Consider the following 22,299-nt stretch of genomic DNA (forward strand, 5'->3'; position numbering starts at 1 on the left):
AAATACAGAAAAAAAAAAACGATATAATTTTATACATATGTTGTATGAGTAGATTTTATTAAATTTGAATAAAATTATTTAGACTTAATTATTAAAAAAATTTAAATATATAATGAGACTGTTTTATAAAACTTATAAAATTAATAATAATTAATTTTTTTATGTTATTTTATTTAATTTTAGAAGATCTAAGTTTGTTCCTCTTAATAACTAGTAAAGAAAACTCATCAGCTAATGCAATAGCTGTTTTCTTTTTCTTGTTTGTGATTTATCAAGAGTTTATGATGACTTGGTGAATTGGATCTTTCTTTTTTCTTTTTGGTATTGGGATTAAAGTTGAACGTGAGTGGCAAGTGAAGGATTTATGCACCGATATCAGTTCTTTATAACTGTAGCTGATTAAATTTTTCCTAGTTTAAGTTAGCGGGAGGTATTTTTGCGTAAGAATATAAAAGATTTGTTTAAGTTTACAACTTGTTTATGTTATGCTTTTGTTTTTGAAAATAGGATAAGATAAGATATTGAGAATAAGACATAAATAATATAAATATAGAATTTAATGTTTTTGTATTTTATTTAATAATAAAGTAAAATAAATTATAAAAATTTATTTTTTTTATTTTTTTTATTTAAAAAATTTTAAAAGAAAAATATAATAATAAAAAAATATAATTATAAAAAATTAACAAGAATAATAAAAGAAAAAATGAAAAATAAGTTATATCATTTGTTAATATTTTTGTGTCTTTTTTGTCAGGATGAACACAAAATATACTAAGTCAGTGTCTCTAAACACAATGTCTTTATCCATATCTCATATGTCAAACACAATTTTTGAATTTTGTATCTTTGTGTCTCATCCCTGTAAACAAACACAACCTACAATCTTCTAACACTTTTAGTAGACGACACTGACTTTTCTATCTATTAGTTTTACAGAAAAAATCGAGTCATATGCAAAAAAAATAAGCAACTGATCGTAGAATATCTATCATATAGTCTTATGTGGAGATTTATTTAAGAATTTGTTGTTGGTCAATAGATCACTCGATGTATAAGGTGGATTCGAATTCCAATATTTATTTAAGTGAACTAATTAATGACAAATTCGACCCTTTTTTATGGTTTTAAATATGTTTATTTTTAAAATATTATTAAACCAATTTTTTTATATAACAAAAATATAACATGTATATGAACAATAATTATTAATTGAAATAAAATATAAATACAACATATATATTTATTATTGGTGCAGATCAGTAGATATAAATATGACATGTGCGATTCGATCCAATCATCTTGCGAATCAGATCATATCCACAAATTATAAATTGGATATAGATAAATATTGTAGATTTACCGATAGAATCTAATCTATGAATACTCCTAATAAAAAAACATCATTTTTTAAAATATATATTATATTCATTACAAATAAAATAATTTTTATGTCATTACATTGAGCTTCAAACTTATTTATATTAATTGAGACTAAATCTAATTATACTAATTACATTGAATTTGAATTCTATTAATAATTTCGATTATTAATGAGTTGAATCACAAGTTAAATTCAATTTTTATAAATAAAATTTGAGTTTACTCTAATTTAATTCAACTCAATTCAACTCACTTTCATTCTTATTTTATAACAACCAATAAATAAATTCTGAATTTTTTAGTAAACAAAAAGTTCATTAATACATTTTTAACCAATAACTCATTGATATCGAGATCTTAAGTTAAAGCAACAAGTATCTTAATCCATTAGAGAATAATTTTTTTGAACAATAAAATTTCCCATTCAAGTAATTTAATCAACCAGTTTCAATTAAGTCTTTTAAATTTACACGCTTCTTTTTTATGTCTTCTTCTTCTTCACCCTTGATACTACATCTTCTTCTTCTTTTCCTCATTTTTCATTATTTTCCAATTTTATTACTGTCGTCACCACCAACGACACCTCCTCCTCCTCCTTCTCTTCCTCCTCCTTCTCCTTATTCATTTCTTATTGAAATTTCTTCTCCTCTTTTCTTTTCATCCTTCTCCTTCTTTATCATCATCATCATCATCATGGTCATCATCGTTATCGTCATTGTCTTCTTCTAATACGTATCGCCGTTATTGTTATCGTTATCATTGAATTTTTGCCATATTGATGATATTGTCTGATCTAAAATTGATTTGGATGGATTTTTGTTTAAAATTGACTTGGTCTGTGCTTGTTTTGAAACGAGCTTGTTTGTGTATCGTCATCATTAAATAATTTCGGTTCATTCAGAATTTATTTTTTGATTCATTTGTGAATTAACTGAGGTTCACTTGATGCTGCTGTTAAGTATTTACCAATTTTTTTTCTTAAGAAATTTCGGTTAATTTCTTAGTTTTATTTTGGTTCATTTAGTTTCGTTTCACTTGAATTTGCTGAACTTGTTCATGTGTGGTTGTTTAGTTAGTTTTTGTTCAAGTTTGAACTAATTTCGGTTCATTTTCCAATTTAATTTTGGTTCATTTATGTAAGGGTGAGCACGGGTCGCGGGTACCCGATTACTCGTCCGAATCTGAACCAAACTAATTAAATTGGTTCTGGAATCAACGGGTAATCGGGTCCAACCTGAACCAAACCAATGACTCTCTCTAATAATTGGTTCGGATAACAGTTTTGGGGTGCAGAACCCGAACCAACCCGTAGACCCGACTATATATTAATTAAATAAAAAAATAAAAATTTAAAATATATTTATGCCTTTGAATATGTTTGGATTTTAATGTCTTTAGTGTTTAATATATTTAGATTTTAATGTGTTTAATTTTTAATGTATTTGGCGTTTAACATGTTTGGATTATTTCTATTAATGTTACATGTTTATTGTACTTACAAAATCTTTAAGATAAAAATTTTGTTTTTTTATTTTTTTTTTATGAATTTCTGTTTCATTGGGTACCTAATTACCCGAACCGAATCAATCCGTTTTTAATCGGTTTGGTTTGGTTCGGGTACACACATAAAAAAATGCAAATCCGAACCAAACCGAACCAATTACAATTCAATTGGTCTGGTTCTAATTTCACCTTAAATCCGAACCAACCCGACCCGTACTCACTCCTACATTTATGAGTGAATTAAAGTGTATTTGGTCTCGTTGTTCTGCACAATTCAAAACTCTTCCTCCTCATCTTCTACTGCTTCTTTTTCTTTTTTTTTTTTTATTTTTTTCTTCTTCATCTTCTTCTTATTTCATTTTGTTATAATTCTTCTTATTTCACTCTGTTGAGAGAAATAAAACCAAGAAAAAGAGAAGAAAAACCAAACAAAGAAGAAGAAGAAGAAATACATAATGTTACAAAATCACCAAAGAGAGTAGGAGGAAAAGAAAAGAAAAATACAGCAGCAAAAAATGACAGAAATTAATTCGTAAATGGATAAAAAAATGGTGAATTGGTAAAAAATGGATGCATGGTGTGTTATTCACAAATGTGGAGCTGGTATTGTCAGAGAACACAAAACGCAGATTACATTTTGGCTGGGACGAAAAAAAGGAAGTGTAGCAAGCTGCAAAATGCAGCCTGCGTTTGGCAGGCCAGGGCAACCAAATGATGAAACGTGGTCCTGTGTCCCCTGCATGCAAACCGGAGCACTTTTGACCAGCGTTGGAGAAGGCAAAACGCAGGTTGCATTTGTCAGCCTTCCAGGACAAAGCGGAGGTTGCGTTTGGCAGCCACCTTAGCTGCATGCGCGACACGTGTCATGAAGGGTGGTAAATTTGTTTATAAAAGCCAAAATCAAACGCAGATAGGAGAAGCAGTGATGAACCAAAAGTGAAACGAGAATAAGAAAAGAAGAGTGAAAAAACTAAAGAAGCAAAAGTGAAAAAGAAGTGTGGGAGAAAAAGAAGTATAGGGTGAAGGAAGAAAAAATGGTTCGTAATTTTACCAAATCGAAAGAACACATTATTGAATATTTGGATTATCCTCAATGGGTAAATATTTTTTTATTTTGATATTGTTATTATTAATTTTATTATTATTATTATTTAATAATAAAAAATACTGTTTAATAAATTTTGTATTAGTTTTAATGAGATTTTATTACTTTTTAATAATTTATTATTAATTTTTATGATACTAACCGCAATGTGTAATAAATTATAAGTTTTTTATTATTTTTAAATAATTTATTATTAATTTTTATGATACAGTTGTGTAATAAAGTATAATAAATAAAACTGTGTAGAAGTTTTTTTATTAATTTTAGTTAATTAAATATTTTTTTTATTATGATTATTGTTATTATGAGTAGAGTATGTCATCGTCCTCATTATTATTATTATTATTATTATTATTATTATTATTATTATTATTATTATTATTATTTGCATTATTGTTATTATTTTTATTATATCATTATTATAATGTTAATATTATTGTTATTATTAGTAATTTTGTTATAATAATTACTATTATGAGTAACGTTGTTGTGATTAATTATTATGATTATTATATTTTTTTTATAAGCTATCAGAAATTTGTTGTCCAAAAAACTCGATTCGCCAGATACCTTTAAGGAGGTAGCTGCAGTGGCACTGGTATTTACTGGGTTTCAACACGTTTCGCGAGTAGACGAAATGAGAGGTCATTCTGTACTACTGAGTGCCTTGGTGGAACGCTGGAGGCCGGAGACTCACACATTTCATCTTCCGTTCGGTGAAGTGACGGTGACGGTGAAAGATGTGAGTTATATTCTTGGTCTCCCGATTAATGGAGAGGCCGTTACGAGTAGATCAGACAGCAATCACCAGTTTTTGGTAATGAACTGCATTGCGTGTTTTGGTCGTGAGCCCGGTCCGCAAGATCACGTGTTGGGGAAGGTTAATCTTGCGTGGATCTGGCGGTGCAGAGACACCGAGCCGTGTGACACTCAGAAGTCTGTTGAGCGGTACGTCCGGACGCACATTTTCTGCGTGCTCGGAACAGTTGTGTTTTCGGATAAGTCGAACACTTCGTTGAACTCGAAGTTTCTACCGCTACTTCGGGATTTCCACCGGATTTTAGCATACAGTTGGGGGCAGCCAGTCTAGCACACCTATACAGATCGTTGTGTCATGCATCACGATATAACTGTAAAGAGATTGATGGCCCACTGATATTGCTTTTTGTTTGGGCGTGGGAGCGTATGCCGCTCCTGGTACCTATATCCCGCGATCAGCTCGGCGATGTTGGTATTCCACTTGCGCGACGGTATTGTTTTTTATTCTTGTTGTTGTTGTTGTTGTTGTTGTTGTTGTTGTTGTTGTTGTTGTTGTTATTAATTTGTTATTCTTATTAATACTATTATTCTGTTTTTTGTTAGGTGGAGTCATTGGCGCCGACATACAAGATATATACGGAGGCCTACTGCGCATTTTAGGCGAGGACTCGACGACATGGGAGTTGACGATGTAAGTTGTAACCATTTAATGTCCAATGTTTTTATTCAGAAGAATAATTTTTTTAATCGGCCTCCTAATAACTAATGTGCAGTTTATATGGCGGCCGTATATGGGAGTAGGGGTTCCGGATGTCCTCGCTGCCCATTTGTTTATGTGCTCCATTCAGTCGCTGCTAGTGTCATTCGAGTGCATAGAATGGCCCCTGACAGACCGAGTTAGATGACAGTTCGGGATGCAACAGCTTCCATCAGGCCCGGCGTTCGACCTTGGTCGTGATCATTGCAAGCAGTTGACAGGAGCACAGAACCATGACTGGAGAGAGAATTACAGTGAATGGGTTAACAGGTGGAGATCTGACCGCTATAACACATTGCAGTTAGGTGAGGAGATCCGCCCGGTCCTTCCGCACCACCGCGTACCCAATTGTTTGATTCGAATGAGTACCCGCAGCAGGAAGAGGGAGATTTGGGACATGACTTGCAGCACTGGTATGATCTTGGTGAAGTGAGTGCTCCGGAGATGAGTGGTTCCGGTTTGTATGACACTGGTGGTGCGAGCATGACAGATTTCGGTGGTCTTGACATTGGCAGTTGGCTGAATGCCGGTGTGTTTCAGGGTCATCCGTATAACTTACGGACACAGATTGCCTCCGGACAAATACACCCCATCCTTGTATTTGAAAAAGGCGCCAAGGAAGTAGTCTATTGCAGTTGATCTTGTATTCAGTGTTGTATTCAGTTTAGTATTATTATCATTATATATTTAGCTTTGGTCTCGTATAACTCTGTTTGAGATTATCATATTGCACTTTTGTAACGAAATATTTATTTATTAAAAACTTTATTTATTACAAATTGTTAACTAGGTTAACAAAAATGACGAGATTACATAAAAAGTTACATATAATTGTGAAGTAGGTCATATCAAGGTTACATTGAAAATGTTAACCACTAATGACCTCCAGCGGTGCTTGGACCTGCGCGCTGAGGACATCGGCTGCGGCTATGTCCCTCGCGTCCACATATAGTGCACCGGCGAGGACCACGCATATCCTGCGAATCCATCTCATTCAAGTAGCGGGTTGACTTCGGTCTTCCTTTCGTCGCGTGTCTCAATGTCCAGTTGGCGATCACCTTCGCTTCTTTATATCTATCCCACATAGATGGGTCACCCATCGGAACAAACTCGTCTCTGTACACCTTGCAAATTTCAAACATCTTGTACACGTCGTGCACATATAATTGCCAATCAAGACGCTGGTTAGCGCAACATGCAAGAACGTGGCGACATGGGAGTCGCTTGACCTAGAAATGGCCACAGTCGCAGTGTTGTTGCGTAAGGTTAACCGTGTAAACGGAACCATATTGCATCTCGCGAACCTCAAACATCTCATTCCGCTTGTCGAACCGATTGACCACAATGTTTCCTGCACGTCGAAAGCTTTCTTCAACTCTCTTCATTGCAACCTCTGAATACATGAATCCGTTGCAGAGACGCTCATGAGCCTCGGCGCTCTTCCGAGTAAACAGTTCATTCAGCCGATAGAAAGTAGACCTAACAATGACAGTCACAGGAAGGTTGCGTGCACCCTTTAGGACAGAATTTATGCACTCTACCAAGTTTGTCGTCATATGTTCCCAACGATGACCCCATCGAATGCCAACACCCATCTCTCAACACCGATGTCATCGCACTATTGAGTATATGCCTCACCCCGCTTTTTAAGCCTCTAGTAGTTTTTTTTTTTGGTACTCTTGTTCCGTCCTAGAATAGCCTATTCAACAATTCAGTTAATCGTAAGGATTGACCACAAAATTACTATGAATAGGACCATAACAGTGAAATGAAATACCTATGTTAACCATCAGTTTATGCAAATACGGAGCCTTGAACCTCCTTAAGAAGTTGGACCTGATGTGCCTAATGCAGTACATGTGCCACGCTTTTGGTGGTGACCATGCACCGTTACTGCGAGCTACTGCAGCGTCAATAGAGGTATGGCGGTCAGAAATAATGCCCATGACTTTAATGGTAACAACATATCTCCACAAATTGGTCAGGAAAAACTCCCACGCGTCTGCCGTCTCACCCTCGACTATCGCAAGTGTAATGGGCACAATGTTTTGGTTCCCATCTTGTGCAACCGCAACCAAAAGTGCACTTTTATATTTAACGTACAAGTGCATACCATCAACCTGCACCAGTGGCTTGCAATGCTTGAATGCTACAATACACGGATAGAAGCTCCAAAAAACGCGGTGCAGTACTCTTATACCTTGAACCTCCTCACTCTCACAGTAAATGAGGAGCATTTTAATTTGCACACGAGACCTTGGCATCTTCACAGTCATTGCTTTCAACTATACTAGCAGAGTCTGGTAAGAAACTTCCTAATCACTGAAAACTTTTGCAACAGATTTCTGCTTTGCCAACAAGCCTTGCGGTAACTTACAGTGTAGTTGAACCTGGATTGAACTTCTGCAATAATAGACTTCACCTTTATCGACGGGTCTGCTTCGACTAACGGCCTAATAGCCTCTGCAATTGTGTTTGAGTCCAACTTGGCATGATCTTGTGAAATCGTGCCCATGGTGCACGTGTGTTTGCCATTGTATCTTCTGATCTTCCAACAAGCTTTCTTTCGAATCAAGCTAGCTCGGATAAGCAAATCGCACCCTACACCGTGACCGTTGCATTTCGCATAGAATGTCTGCGGCTCAGACTCATACACAGTGTAATCAACTCCTCTAGTGATAGTGTAGCTTTTGATTGTAGATATAATCGACTCTCTCGAACTAAATTCTATTCCGACACTAAATTCACCATCTTCCGCCGCAATGTTGCCTTCACCTACGACATGCGCACCACCATCAGTCAGACAAGGCAAATAAAATATACACTACGCATAACTTGAATTAATAATCATAACATACCCATGTTCGCGTACTCAGGAAATTCCTGGGCATGCATGGCTTCGAGATCTAGAGTCCGCATAAAAGACGGAACACTGAACGGGTGCTGGCTTACAATCGCATCCGCTTCATTTTGCACCACCGGATTGCCTGCCAAGTCTCCGTCATCGTTTTCGTCATCGACTTCATAGTTGGCTTCGAACTCCTCTTCACTGTCATTATTATCTTTTTCTCAATCTATATCCCCGAGCTCATCAACATTGACCTCCTCGCCCACCGCGTCCAACCCCGACTGCTGTTCGAACTCAACATACAGCTCTATCATTGGCACGTGAAATTAGATTTGTTGATAAATACATAACATCTGCTGCATACTGGCATCGTCAGTGATGGACATCATTCAAAAGTGTATCAACCCACCAAATACTTGTACATGATTTCTGTATAAAATGTTGCTCACCCTTTTTGAAACGTGGCTATCAATGTTATTACAAAGACTATTTTGTAACTCCACAAAACTCATGGTACATGGAATAGCAAATGACAACAGACATTCACAAACAAAAATCACTCCTTCATGTGTGTTTGGTATAACCTCACCGTTATAATACACTCGCAAATTTGCAATATTTTTCATAACTTCAACCTCACCTAATCTGACTTTTTTGACATATCTAACTGCCAAAAAAATTAAGAACTATGACATATGTGCAAAAAAGAAGAATAGAATGAGTGGAAGTGGAACGAGGCAAGTTGAATAAGAGTCTTGCTTCGTATTTATAGGCGGAACTCTTGATTAAAATATATTTTTTAAACAAAACGCAACCTGCGTTTTCAGTTTTCAAAAAAAAAAATCTGATAGTTTATAAAACGCAACTTGCATTTTGCATCTTCCAAAAAACATCTGACAAAAAAAAAGTAAAACGCAAGCTGCATTTTGTGGTTTAAAAAAATTAAAATACTGTCCATCACTAAACGCAAGCTGTGTTTGGGCTAAAACAAAATAAAAAAAATTGGAAACCATGCAAAAAACAAAATGCAGGCTGCGTTTGTTTTGTTTTCTGAACAAAAAAACAAAAAAATCAGCCGAAAATAAAACGTATCGTACGTTTTAAGCCTGACACCATAGCAGAAAAAATTTGTCCATATGTCCATTATATTGGACAACACCAATATTTGTTCTATAACAAAAAAAAAATGAGCCCAAACATGTTTAGTAAGCAATCATAAAGTCGTCACAATCAAATGGGAAAATGATGGGAGGGAAGATGGTAAATACCTCCCCCCTCATAAGTACAGAAATTAATTTAGTTATGGATAAAATAATGGTAATAAACATGAATATGGATGCATGGTGAGTTGTCCACAAATGTGGACCTGCATTGCTCAGTGAACTGCAAAACGCAAGTAACGTTTTGCAGGCGATGAAACAAAAAATGTGCAGCTGCTGCAAAACGTAGTCTGCGATTGGGCTGGGAAGGGAACCAAGTTGCGAAACGTGCCCCGGTGTCTCCTGCATGCTGACAGGAGCAGGTGTTGACCAGCATTGGGTTAGGCAAAACGCAGGTTGCATTTGTCAGCCTTGCAGAGCAAAGCGCAGCAGGGGCGAAGCTAGATGAAAGATTAGAGGGGGCCAAAAATATTTATATAATAAAATAAAACTAAAATAAAATTTTAAGGGGGCTAAACTAAAATTTACATATAATTTACATGTAAAAAATTAAAATTAGGGGGGCCATTGTCCCCCTTTGCTACAATGTAGTTCCGCCCCTGAAGCGCAAGTTGCGTTTTGTAACCTTCCTAGCTGCATGCGCAACACGTGTCATGGAGGGTGGTCACTTCAGTCTTTAAAAGCCAAAACGCATATAGGGGAGGCCAAGTAAAAATGAAGTAACGTTACTGAATCTGAAGAAGAGTGAAACAAGAATGAGGAAGCAAGAGTGAAGAGAGTTAAGAGTGAAAAAGTAAAGTGTGGGAGAAGAAGTATACGGTGCAGAAAGAAAAAATGGTTCGTGATTTTACCAAACTGGAAGAACATATTATTGAATATTTGGATCATTCTCAATGAGTAAGTAATTTTTTTCAATATTTAATGAAGGATATATATATTTATTCGAATTTTATTTATTTGTGTTGTAATTAGTAATTTTATTACTATTATCATTATTAATATTATTATTACTATTATTATATTATTATTTATTTCTCATTACGGTTTATTATTTTTACTATGCTTAAGTCTTTTGAAAATAAATTGTTATCATGAGTAGTGTAATAATAATATACTGTGTAGAATAATAATAATAAATTATTAATATTTTCTAATAATTAATAATTAATACTGTTTAACAAACAAATGTATATTATTTTTTAATAATTTAGTAACATTTTCTATGTTTAATAATAGAATATCGTTTAGAATAGTAATAATAAATTATTATTTTTTAATAATAAATAAATAATATTTAACAATTTTTTATTATTTTTTAATAATTTATTATTATTTTTTAAGATAATAATAGTAATAATACTGTTTAGTTACCGTCTTTATTATTATTATTATTATTATTATTATTATTATTATTATTATTATTATTATTATTGACATTATTATTATAATTGTTAGTTATTATAGAACACTGTATAATAATTATATTATTTTCTAATAATATACAAATAAATAAATAATACTGTTTAATAAATAAAAATTTATTATCTTTTATTTAAGATAATAATAATAATAATAATAATAATAATAATAATAATAATAATAATAATGTTTAATTACTGTTGCTATTATTTTTTGAATAAATTATTAACTGACATTATTTAGAATTTAAATAATTATCATTTTTCTTTTTGCAGACTATCAGGAATTTGTTGCTCAGAAAACTTGATCCGCCAGATACCTTTAACGAGGTAGCTGCAGTGGCACTGGCATTGACTAGGTTTCAACACGTTTCACGAGTAGGCGAAATAAGATGCCAATCTGCACTGTTAAGTGCATTGGAGGAACGGTGGAGGCCCAAAACTTACACGTTTCATCTTCCGGTCGGGAAAGTGACGGTGACGCTGAAAGATGTGAGCTATATTCTTGGTCTCCCGATTAATGGGGAGGCTGTTACGGGTAGATCAGACAGCAGTCACCAGTTTTTGGTGGAGAACTGCATTGCGTGTTTTGGTCGGGAGCCTGGTCCGCAATATCACGTGTTGGGAAATGTTAATCTTGCATGGGTCCGACGGTGCAGAGACACCAAGCCGTGTGACACTCAGGAGTCTGTTGAGCGGTATGTCCGAGCACACATTTTCTGCGTGCTCGAAACAGTTGTGTTTCCAGATAAGTCAGCCACTTCGTTGAACTCGAAGTTTCTACCGCTATTTCGGGATTTCAACCGGATTTCAGCATACAGTTAGGGGGCAGCCAGTCTGGAACACCTATACAGATTGTTGTGTCGTGCATCACGATACAACTGTAAAGAGATGGATGGCCCACTGATACTGCTTTTTGTTTGGGCGTGGAAGCGTATGCCGCTCTTGACACCTATACCCCGCGATCAGCTCGGCGATGTTGGTATTCCACTGGCGCGATGGTATTGTTTTATTATTATTATTATTATTATTATTATTATTATTATTATTATTATTATTATTATTATTATTATTATTATTATTCTGTTTTTTGTTAGGTGGAGTCATTGGCGCCGACATACAAGATATATACAGAGGCCTACTGCGCATTTTAGGCGAGGACTCGACGACATGGGAGTTGACGATGTAAGTTGTAACCGTTAATGTCCAATGTTTTTATTCAGAAGAATAATTTTTCTAATCGGCCTCTTGGTAACTAATATGCAGTTTATATGGCGGCCGTATATGGGAGTGGGGGTTCCGAATGACCTCGCTGCCAATTTGTTTATGTGCTCTATCCAGTCGCCGCTAGTGTCATTCGAGTGCATAGAATGGCACCTGACAAACCGAGTTAGACGATAGTTCGGGATGCAACAGCTTCCACCAGACCTGGTGTTCGACCTTGTTCGTGATTATTGCAAGCGGTTGACAGGAGCACAAAACCATGACTGGAGAGAGATTTACAGTGAATGGGTTAACAGGTGGAGATCTGACCGCTATAACACATTGCAGTTAGGTAAGGAGATTATTGACTTGCATCCTCTCCCAGTGTACTACGAGTGGTACACACAACAGTACGGGGTTCACCTACGACTGTCAGATAGAGTTGCAGGTAAAGAGGTTGGCGCCAATAAACCACAGCAGTAACAGGAAGAACCAGCTGGACCTCAGTAGCAAGTCCCGCCTCATGAGCAGCAGTTTCAAGTATTATTATTAATTACTAGTATTATTATTATTATTATTATTATTATTTTATTGGTTAGGTTTATCTATTAATTATAATTAATTATTATTGTTTAGGTTTATCTATTATCATTAATTACTATTCATTGTAATTAATTGTTAACTAGGTTCCGGCATATGAGCACCACTATCAGGTCCCGGCATATGAGCACCAGTATCAGATGTCGGTATATTCCCAGCAGTTTCAGGATCCGGCATATGCCCATCAATTTCAGGATCCGGTTTACGGCCAACAGCAACAACCAAGCACCATATATAGCGGAACCACAGCCACATCAGGCACCTGAGCCCTACATACCACATTTGGTAATTCCAGCCGAGGGTCACTTTAGTCCGTTGGGGAGCGTTTTAATTTGAACACGAGACCTTGGCATCTTCACAGTCATTACTTTCAAACATACTGGCAGAGTCTGGTAAGAAACTTTCCAATCACCGAAAACCTTTGCGACAGCTTTCTGCTTTGCCAACCAAGCCTTATGGTAACTTACAGTGTAGTTGAACCTAGATTGAACTTCTACAATAACAGACTTCACCTTTATCGACGGGTCTGCTTCGACCAACGGCCTAATGGCCTCTACAATTGTGTCTGAGTCCAACTTGGCATGATCTTGTGAAATCGTGCCCATAGTGCACGTGTGCTTGCCATTGTATCTCTTGATTTCCCAACAAGCTTTCTTTCGAATTAAGCTAGCTCGGATAAGCCAATCGCACCCTGCACCATAACCCTTGCATTTCGCGTAGAATGTCTGCGGCTCAGACTCATACACAGTGTAATCAACTCCTCTAGAGATAGTGTAGCTTTTGATTGCAGATATCACCGACTCTCTCGAACCAAATTCCATTCCGACACTAAACTCGCCATCTTCTGCCGCAGCGTTGCCTTCACCTACGACATGCGCACCACCATCTGTCAGATAAGGCAAATAAAATAAACACTGTAGGAAACTTGAATTAATAATCATAACATACCCGTATTCGCATACTCAGAAAATTCTGGGGCATGCATGGCTTCGAGATCTAGAGTTCGCATAAAAGACGGAACACCGAACGGTTGGTGGCTTACAATCGCATCTGCTTCATTTTGCACCGCTGGATGGCCTGCCAAGTCTCCGTCATCGTTTTCGTCATCGACTTCATAGTTGGTTTCAAACTCCTCTTCACTGTCATTATTATCTTCTTCCCAATCTATATCCCCAGCTCATCAACATTGACCTCCTCGCCGACCATGCCCAACCCTGACTGCTGTTCGAACTCAACGTGCAGCTCTATCAACGGCACGTGAAATTGGGTTTGTTGATAAATACACAACATCTGCTGCATACTAGCATCGTCAGTGATGAGCATTATTTGAAACTGTATCAGCCCACCAAATATTTGCACAGGATTCCTGTATAAAAGGTTGCTCACCCTTTTCAAAATGTGGTTTTGAATGTTATTACAGAATCCATTTTTCAACTCGACAAAACTCATGGTACATGGAATAGCAAATGACAACGGACATTCACAAACAAAAGTCACTCCTTCATGTAGGGGTGCACAGACCCGGCCCGGCCCGAAGGCCCGGCCCGGTCCCGAACACTTTAGGGGCTAATTTGGTGTGATTTCATCGGGTTTAGGGTCGGGTAAGGGTCTCAAAAATAGACCCGGTCATTATTTCGGGTCGGGTCCGGGCCATAGCTCGGGTCACCCGAAGTCAGCCCGGTGGCCCGGTCATCATACACAATTAATATTTTGTGTTATTAGTGATGAATCTTGACTATTCTTATGTAGAATTTAAATATTATAAACCTTAATATTTTGTGTTATTAGTCATTATAAGACTATAAGTTAATGTTTTATGTTTAGAATGCATAAGACTTTAGACTAATGCATAATATTTCATTGTTTATATTGATTTAAATATTTGGTATTATTAGACAATATTAGTATTGATTGTGGTTTTGCTTTAGTATTGATTGTGGTTATGCTTTCATTTTAAAGAAGGGTTGGTTCTTGTTATATTTTTCTAAGTGAATTTTACCATGTTAAATAATGGTTGGAGTCTTGGAAATTTGGATATTTTTACATGCTAGCTTACAAGAAGGTATCAACATAATGTAATGTTAACGGCACGGTTTTCACCCGGTTTTTATCCGGTATAATTGTGGCCCGAAAGTGTATTGGTTTCATCGGGTCTAGGGTCGGGTTCGGGTCTAATAAATAGACCCGGTGTATATTTCGGGTCGGGTCTGGGTCACATCAAACCCGGCTTCACCCGGCCCATGTGCACCCCTACCTTCATGTGTGTTTGGTATAACCTCACCGTTATAATACACTCACAAATTTATAATATTTTCCATAAATTCAACCTCACCTAATCCGACTTTTTTGACACACCTAACTGCCAAAGAAACTAAGAACTACAACATATGTACAAGAAAGAAGAATAGGATGAGTAGAAGTGGAGTGAAGCCACTTGAGCGAGTCTTGCTTCTTATTTATAGGCAGGCCTCCTGATTAAAATATTTTTTTTGCACAAAACGCAACCTGCGTTTTTGGTTTTCCAAAAAAAAAATCTGACACCTCAAAAAAAGTAGCCTGTGTTTTGCATCTCAAAAAAAAAAAGGTTGACATAAAAAGCAAAACGCAAGCTGCATTTTGTTAATCCAAACAAAAAAATAAACAGCCCATCACAAAACGCAGGTTGCGTTTGGGCTAAACGAAAATAATTTTTTTTAAAAGCTTCCAAAAATCCAAAATGCAAGCTCCGTTCCTTTATTTTCCAAAACAAAAAAAAAGTGAGGGACAAGAGCAAAACGTAACCTACGTTTTGGGCTGACACCATATCAGTGAAAATTTTGTCCATATGTCCATTTCATTGCACAACTCCAATGTGTTTTTCATATCGAAAGAAATCAGCCTATGTCGATAAGGAAAAAACATACGAAGAAGAAAGAACGCGAAGAAGAGGAAGAAGGAAAAGGAGGAGGAAGAACGCAAAAAAGAAGAAGAAGACGATGACGATAACGTAAAGTTCCGTGCGTGAACATAAATGACTTGGTTGGAAGAATGATGTGAATGTGTATAATCACACTCTTTGTTAGTGTTGAGTCTACTTGGTTGAACTTGAATGACAATAATGCTTGGATGTGTAGTAGAGTATGAGGCACGAACACTTCGTTGAGTTATCGTGTTCACGTGTCGGACACATTTCAGACACGTGTTAGCATATCCAGTCTTATTCTTAATATATATTCTTGAAATAAATTTAGAAATAGTATATATTATTTATTAAAACAAAAAATATTTTAAACACTTTATATAAATAAAATAAAACATTAAAAATAATTAAAGAATCAATTTATGTTAATATTAATATAATATCAAAATATTATTATGATTTATATAAAAAATATTTTATAAAATTTTAAAATTTATGTGTAGATAGCAAATCTCTTTCTTGAGAATAAAAAGAAATTTTCCAATTTTTCACTTTTTGTTATAAGATTCCTACTTTTGTTATTCAATCGAAAATGAAGAAAAAATATTAAATTTTTTTTTGCGTATTTTTGAAAAAATAACTACGGAGGTGGATTGGCAGCTTGCGGCGGCGGGTGCTAACGTGCGCAGTGAACTCGCAATTATGTTGAGACTTGAGACTCGAGACAAATCAACTCTAATTCACTCATCTGCCACGCCTTCCATGCTTCTTTTCATCGTTTTGCTGCCACAAATCATTCTCACCTTCTCTCTCTCTCTCTCTAATCCTTCAATTTCAATACAATTCTGAGTTTCTTTTTCTTTTTTCTTTTTTCTTTTTTTCTTTTTAAATCGATTCCCAAATCACAAAAGTTACACAACAGAAACAGTTACACAGACACCCAACCCGTTTCAGATTCCCCCCAATTCTCATACAATCTCTTCCTTTTCGCATCTTTACCCCCCTTTCGACATCGTTTTCCATTTCTTTATCCCCCTTTTCCACAACTCTTAAATCATTCGCGCTTGCATTTCTGTTTCCTGGATTCTTCATCACCCTGAAAAAAATAACAGTAACCTCGATACAGTGTTGGGTTTTCCAATTCAGGGCATTTTGGGTTCTGGGTCTTAGGTTAGTTTCTGATCGGGGAAGTTTCCGCGTGGTGGGTTTGTGATCACTTTGCAAAGTTTGTTCTTTTAGGGTTTTTAATTTGATTGAGTTTGGGGGAATATGGAATCGAGTCGAAGAGCTGTGGAGTCATATTGGAGGTCGAGGTTGATCGATTCAGCTACTTCGGATGAAGATAAGGTCACTCCGGTTTACAAATTGGAGGAAATCTGCGATCTTTTGAGGACATCGCATGTTAGTATTGTGAAGGAGCTTTCAGAGTTTGTGTTGAAGAGACTCGATCATAAGAGCCCAATTGTGAAACAGAAGGTATACACAAAAGAAAGAAAAATTGGTATTGTTACTGGTTTTCCGTGGTTATGTTTTAGTTGGACGAGGTGGATCTGGCTGGTTCAAAGTTTGAATATTTATTGTTTGGGGTGAATATTTTTGTTTCGAAAAGCAGTTTTTTTTATCAAAGCCATTGCACATGTTAGATAATGATTTAGGGTACCTAACAGGTTAATAGATGAACTTGATAGACTCTGCCTACGAATCTCTTATTAGCTTAAATTAAATTGGCTAGGGAATGTGTACAATTTTTGTTGCTGATTGAGTAATGTGATTGTGAATATTTAGGCATTATTGTTAGGATGTGCTTTTTGCTGCTTTAGGTTTCTATACTGCAATCCACTGATCTATATATGTTGTGCTTGTGAGGTGAGCGATGTCCATCTTTTGCTTCCAATACTAAATTATCCTTAAAACGGTAAATCCTAATATGAGTTGTTCTAGTTGTCCTTGAAATTGTGTTATTCTGTAATGTGGTTATGTGTTCTAAGTTCTAACTTCTAGTTTACAGGAACTTGACTAAGGGATATGAAAGAAAGGATTATAATGTTTCTGTTGTTAGATACTTTGATGATAGGCTCGTTATTTGTATAAAGTCAGTTATGTGTACTCAGTTCATTTTCTTTTCCATTATTGTTGGCAGGCTTTAAGATTGATAAAGTATTGTGTTGGAAAATCTGGTGTAGAGTTTAGAAGGGAAATGCAGAGACATTCGGTGGCAGTTCGTCAATTGTTTCATTACAAGGGACAGTTGGATCCTTTGAAAGGTGATGCACTAAATAAGGCTGTGCGAGACACGGCTCATGAGGCTATCTCTGCCATCTTTTCAGAAGAAAATAAGCCAGTGGCAGCGCCTACTGAAGATATTAACAGGCGAATACAAGGGTTTGGGAATACAAACTATGAACCACCATCAGAAGATAAGAAATCTTTTATTAGTGAGGTAGTCGGTATTGGAAGTGCATCAATTAAGCAAGGACTTAGTAGCTTAACACAGGGACATTCACTAATGAAGAATGATACTGGAAGCTACAGGAGTCCAAATCTTCGAAGGTCATTGACCATAGAAGAAGAACGTGGTGAGAGATATGAACCGGTTAAATACCGAAATGAAAATCAGAGTAGTTTTGAGCTTCCAAAGTCCAGTGGTCCTTGGAGTCAGGATTCAAGGGTAACTAAGACGGAAACATCAAATGGTGATTCTGGTGCAAGTTATTCGGAAGGTAAGACAAGGGAGGATAGGTTGCTGGAGACAATTGTAACTTCAGGGGGTATTCGGCTACAACCCACTCGAGATGCTATTCAAGTTTTTCTAACAGAGGCTGCCAAGTTGGATGCTGTGGCTTTATGTCATGCCCTTGAACCAAAGCTTCAATCTCCCATGTGGCAGGCATGTCTTCGATGTTAATGTTTCTACAACAATATGAAGTCACTGATCAAAAGTCCATATCAATTACAAAGGAATGCACATAATTATATACATTTTTTTAAAAAAGGCTTCACATAAACTAATGATTCATTTATTGGTTTTGTTGTTTTTGTCATCTTATTGGAGTAAATATTTGAAAATTTTTCTGCATATTAACCTATATGTTATTTAGCTTATTATGAGAATATTATTTTCAGGTTCGCATGAAAGCTGTTTGCGTGCTCGAAGCCATGCTTAGAAAGAAGGATGATGATCATTTTTCAGTTGTTTTTTCTTACTTCACTGAAAATAGTGATGCAGTGGTGAAATGTTCAGAATCTCCCCAATCTTCTTTGAGGGAAAAGGCAGTCAGGGTAACTTTATAACCAAAATCTGAAAGAAAATTATCACATGAAATCATGAAATTTCATCTTATTCATTACATTTTAATATTGGTCAAGCCTCATCCCCCCTCCCCTTCTCTCTTAAGGTTTGAAAATTTTGGCTTGTGTGGCACTGGAGATTCTAGCAGAATTTGTAGGATATGGCAGGATGCTAGTTGATAAATTGAATCTAAATTGCGAAGCACCCTAGATAATTGATATTTTCATTTATTGTTGTTTATGGAAGTATGGATATTGACATACTTTTGACGCATGTTTTATGCATTTCATACCCTTGTAATTTCAGTTCTCTTTTTCTTAGTCACTTACACAAGAAATAAATTATCTCATATGCCGGTAACCGAGTGTCATTTGTAATTTTCTCTTGAATAACACTAATGATTATAGCCAATGTCAGCAGAAAAGTCTAAGATCAACCTTTCTAATTTAATTTAGTACATTGCCCTTTGTCCCTTGATTGACAGGTTATTGGGCTTCTAGGTGTAGGCCACTCAAATAGCTTTGGTATTAATTCAGAGAAGGCCGTGAAGACAGAAAGTACTACTGCTGTTGAGTTGCCTGACTTGATTGACACTGGAGATTCAAATGATAATCTCGAAATGGAGAATACTACAAAGAATGTGCTTGATCAGAATATAGAAAATTTGACATCATCCAGACCTCCTCTCGTTGATGATTTATTTGGAGATTTTAGTGGTTCTGTTGGAGCTACTAATGAACCAAAAAATGATGACGACCCTTTTGCTGGTGTATCATTTCATACAAGTGAGAAGAAAGAACATGCAGCTGATCTCTTTTCCGGGATGGATGTTGGTGGTGATAAACCAGTTGATCATGGAAGTCGTGGACAGACAAGTAGGAGTGATCCCCAACCCTTTGACCTCTTTGCTTCCAATCCCGAGCAAACAAATCATAAAGAATTTGTTGGTGATTTAATGGGTGGCTTGTCATTAGAGGAAAATACCTCAAGTTCAAATCATAAACCATCTCCCCCTGCGACAACAATGCAATCGGAATCTTTATTTTCGGGTTTAAATAGTCAGGTTCCAGATAATAATTTAGGTGGCATGTTGGGTTCTCAGACAGTTGGGTTCAATGTAAATCCCATGTTTCCTACGGGTCAGCTGCCTTATGGTGTGCAACCCGGTATGATGTTGAACCACCCGTATGCTTCTCAGCCCTTTAATTATGGTGCCATGGGGACTCTCTTGGCTCAGCAGCAACTCCTTGCAACAATGGCTAATTTCCAACACCTTAATAATGCCAACATGCAAAATGCTAGTGCTGCTCAAATGACTGGACCCAATGGAAGTACACCTCTTCCCGATATATTTCAACCAAATTTCTCAAACCAACCTCCTACCTCACTGATGAACAATTCAAAGAAAGAAGATACTAAAGCATTTGACTTTATCTCGGTAAGTCTGGATGTAAATCCCTGTTTGTACCTTTGTCGATTTAATCTCTTCTTTATTTGACAGTATTTCGCCGATTTAATCTTAGCATTGTTTGAATATACTGCTTTATGGGATCGGGTTTAGTGTTGACTTTTTACAACTTGAACGAAGTTTGATGTATCTTCCGAAACAAGATATTCATCTATGAATGATAAGCTTGAAACAAGAACTCATAGTTGAAACATGGAGCAAACAAGAGTGCTGCCAACATAAAATCTTCTCGCTTTAGTCCTCAATTTAATGAGGCATATCTAACTATCTAAGAATGATTGAAAACATCTTATTGTTTGATAAATTTAAGGATTGACACAATTACTTTTAATTAATTCTCCTCCTTATATTGACTCCTTTCGTTTACTACTTTCTGTAAATTGATGATGTTTTCACTGGATTATCATTTTATGATTTCTCAGTAAGAGACTTGGCATAAACCTGATTACATCGTTTCATGTTTGTAGGACCACATTGCTTCTGCCCGTGATTCAAGGAGAGTGATTTGATATATAGATCTTGTGTTGGATTGGTGTGGCTTTCTATGAGAAAAGAGGTTGATTTTCTTACAGTTATGGAAGCATGTCAGGTCATATTCTACATGTTCTTGTTAGCAAAAACACAATAAAACAAGAGAAAACATTTTGGACACGGAAGAAGTTCAAAATTGTTACCAGAATTGAATATACGAGAATGTTGTGTAGTGTTATACTTTTCTTTTCTTGTCTATTTGGAGTTGTTTCCGTTGAGTATGTAGGTAATAGTTGAGATTTTGCAGTTGTAATTCAGGCCATAAGAGCAATACAACTTCTCTTATTTGAGGTGTGTTTGTAGTATGCCTTAAATTATTTTTAGTCAATTGTATGCATTAGACAGCCAAATAAACTACTAGGTTATGCAAAAACCATGTTATGAGAGGTATTTTGGTATGCAGCAATTTATACCAGACCCTAAACAAACAATTATTAGAAGGTGCATTTTATAGTGGTTACCGTGGTTATACAGATTTGAAAATACTTAAAAAATATAGTTAACTTAAAGTTATTTCTAGGGTAAAAAACAGAAATAAGCCAAGGGAGAAAATAATTTACGTGAATAAGCCAAAACGAAAATTGCTTCATGAATCCACCAATACACATTTATATGTAATTCGAACCAGCTTGGTTCGAAATCTATTTCTACATAATTCGAACCAGCTTGGTTCGAATTATACACAAATACACGCACATACTAATTCGAACCAGCTTGGTTCGAATTACACACAAACACAAGCACACACTAATTAGAACCAGCTTAATTAGAACCAGCTTAGTTCGAATTACATACACAGTAATTCATGGTATAATTCAAATTATACTGTTAAAAAATTAATAATTTATTAAAAAAATTTATTAAAAAAATTAATAATTTAAAAATTAAAAATATATATATTTTATTTCATACGTTAAAAAATAGCTAACAAAATATTGAATTACGAGACTTCTTTAAAATATTAATGAGTTATCAATTCGAATTCCATACAATACTTTTCTGTCCATTTTTAATAGCTCATGAATTTTTTTAATAATTTTTTTTAAATTATACTACAAAAAATATTTTATTCTATGCAAAATAATTTTTAAAAAAATAGCTTAAAAAATGTTAGGAGTACTATAAAAATTTGTAATGTTATAATAACTTAGGTAAATACATGCATGTACTCAAATTTTAAATAAAATATTCTACATAGTCAATAATAATTTAGAAATGAAAGAAAATATTTTATTCCATACAAAATAATTAAAAAATATATTTTATTCTATACAAAATAATTTTAAAAAATGGCTTAAAAGATGTTATGAGTACTATAAAAGTTTGTAATATTCTAGTGATTTAGGTAAATACATGATAAAAATATTTTTTCTTTA

General features: G+C 35.4%; 1 protein-coding gene across 1 annotated transcript; it reads left to right on the plus strand.

Moving 5' to 3' along the window:
- The first annotated feature begins 16,255 nt into the window (after positions 1 to 16,255).
- On the plus strand, positions 16,256 to 21,296 carry LOC107617951 (ENTH/VHS family protein). Its single transcript, XM_016319853.3, has 5 exons — positions 16,256 to 17,111; positions 17,776 to 18,522; positions 18,759 to 18,914; positions 19,409 to 20,362; positions 20,860 to 21,296. Exons 1-5 carry the CDS (start codon positions 16,905 to 16,907, stop codon positions 20,899 to 20,901), a joined length of 2,106 nt encoding a protein of 701 aa, XP_016175339.1. The 5' UTR covers positions 16,256 to 16,904; the 3' UTR covers positions 20,902 to 21,296.
- Positions 21,297 to 22,299: the final 1,003 nt, after the last annotated feature.

This window comes from Arachis ipaensis, chromosome B9 (assembly GCF_059453495.1).
Source record: "Arachis ipaensis isolate K30076 ecotype BB chromosome B9, ASM5945349v1, whole genome shotgun sequence".
NCBI lineage: Eukaryota > Viridiplantae > Streptophyta > Magnoliopsida > Fabales > Fabaceae > Arachis > Arachis ipaensis.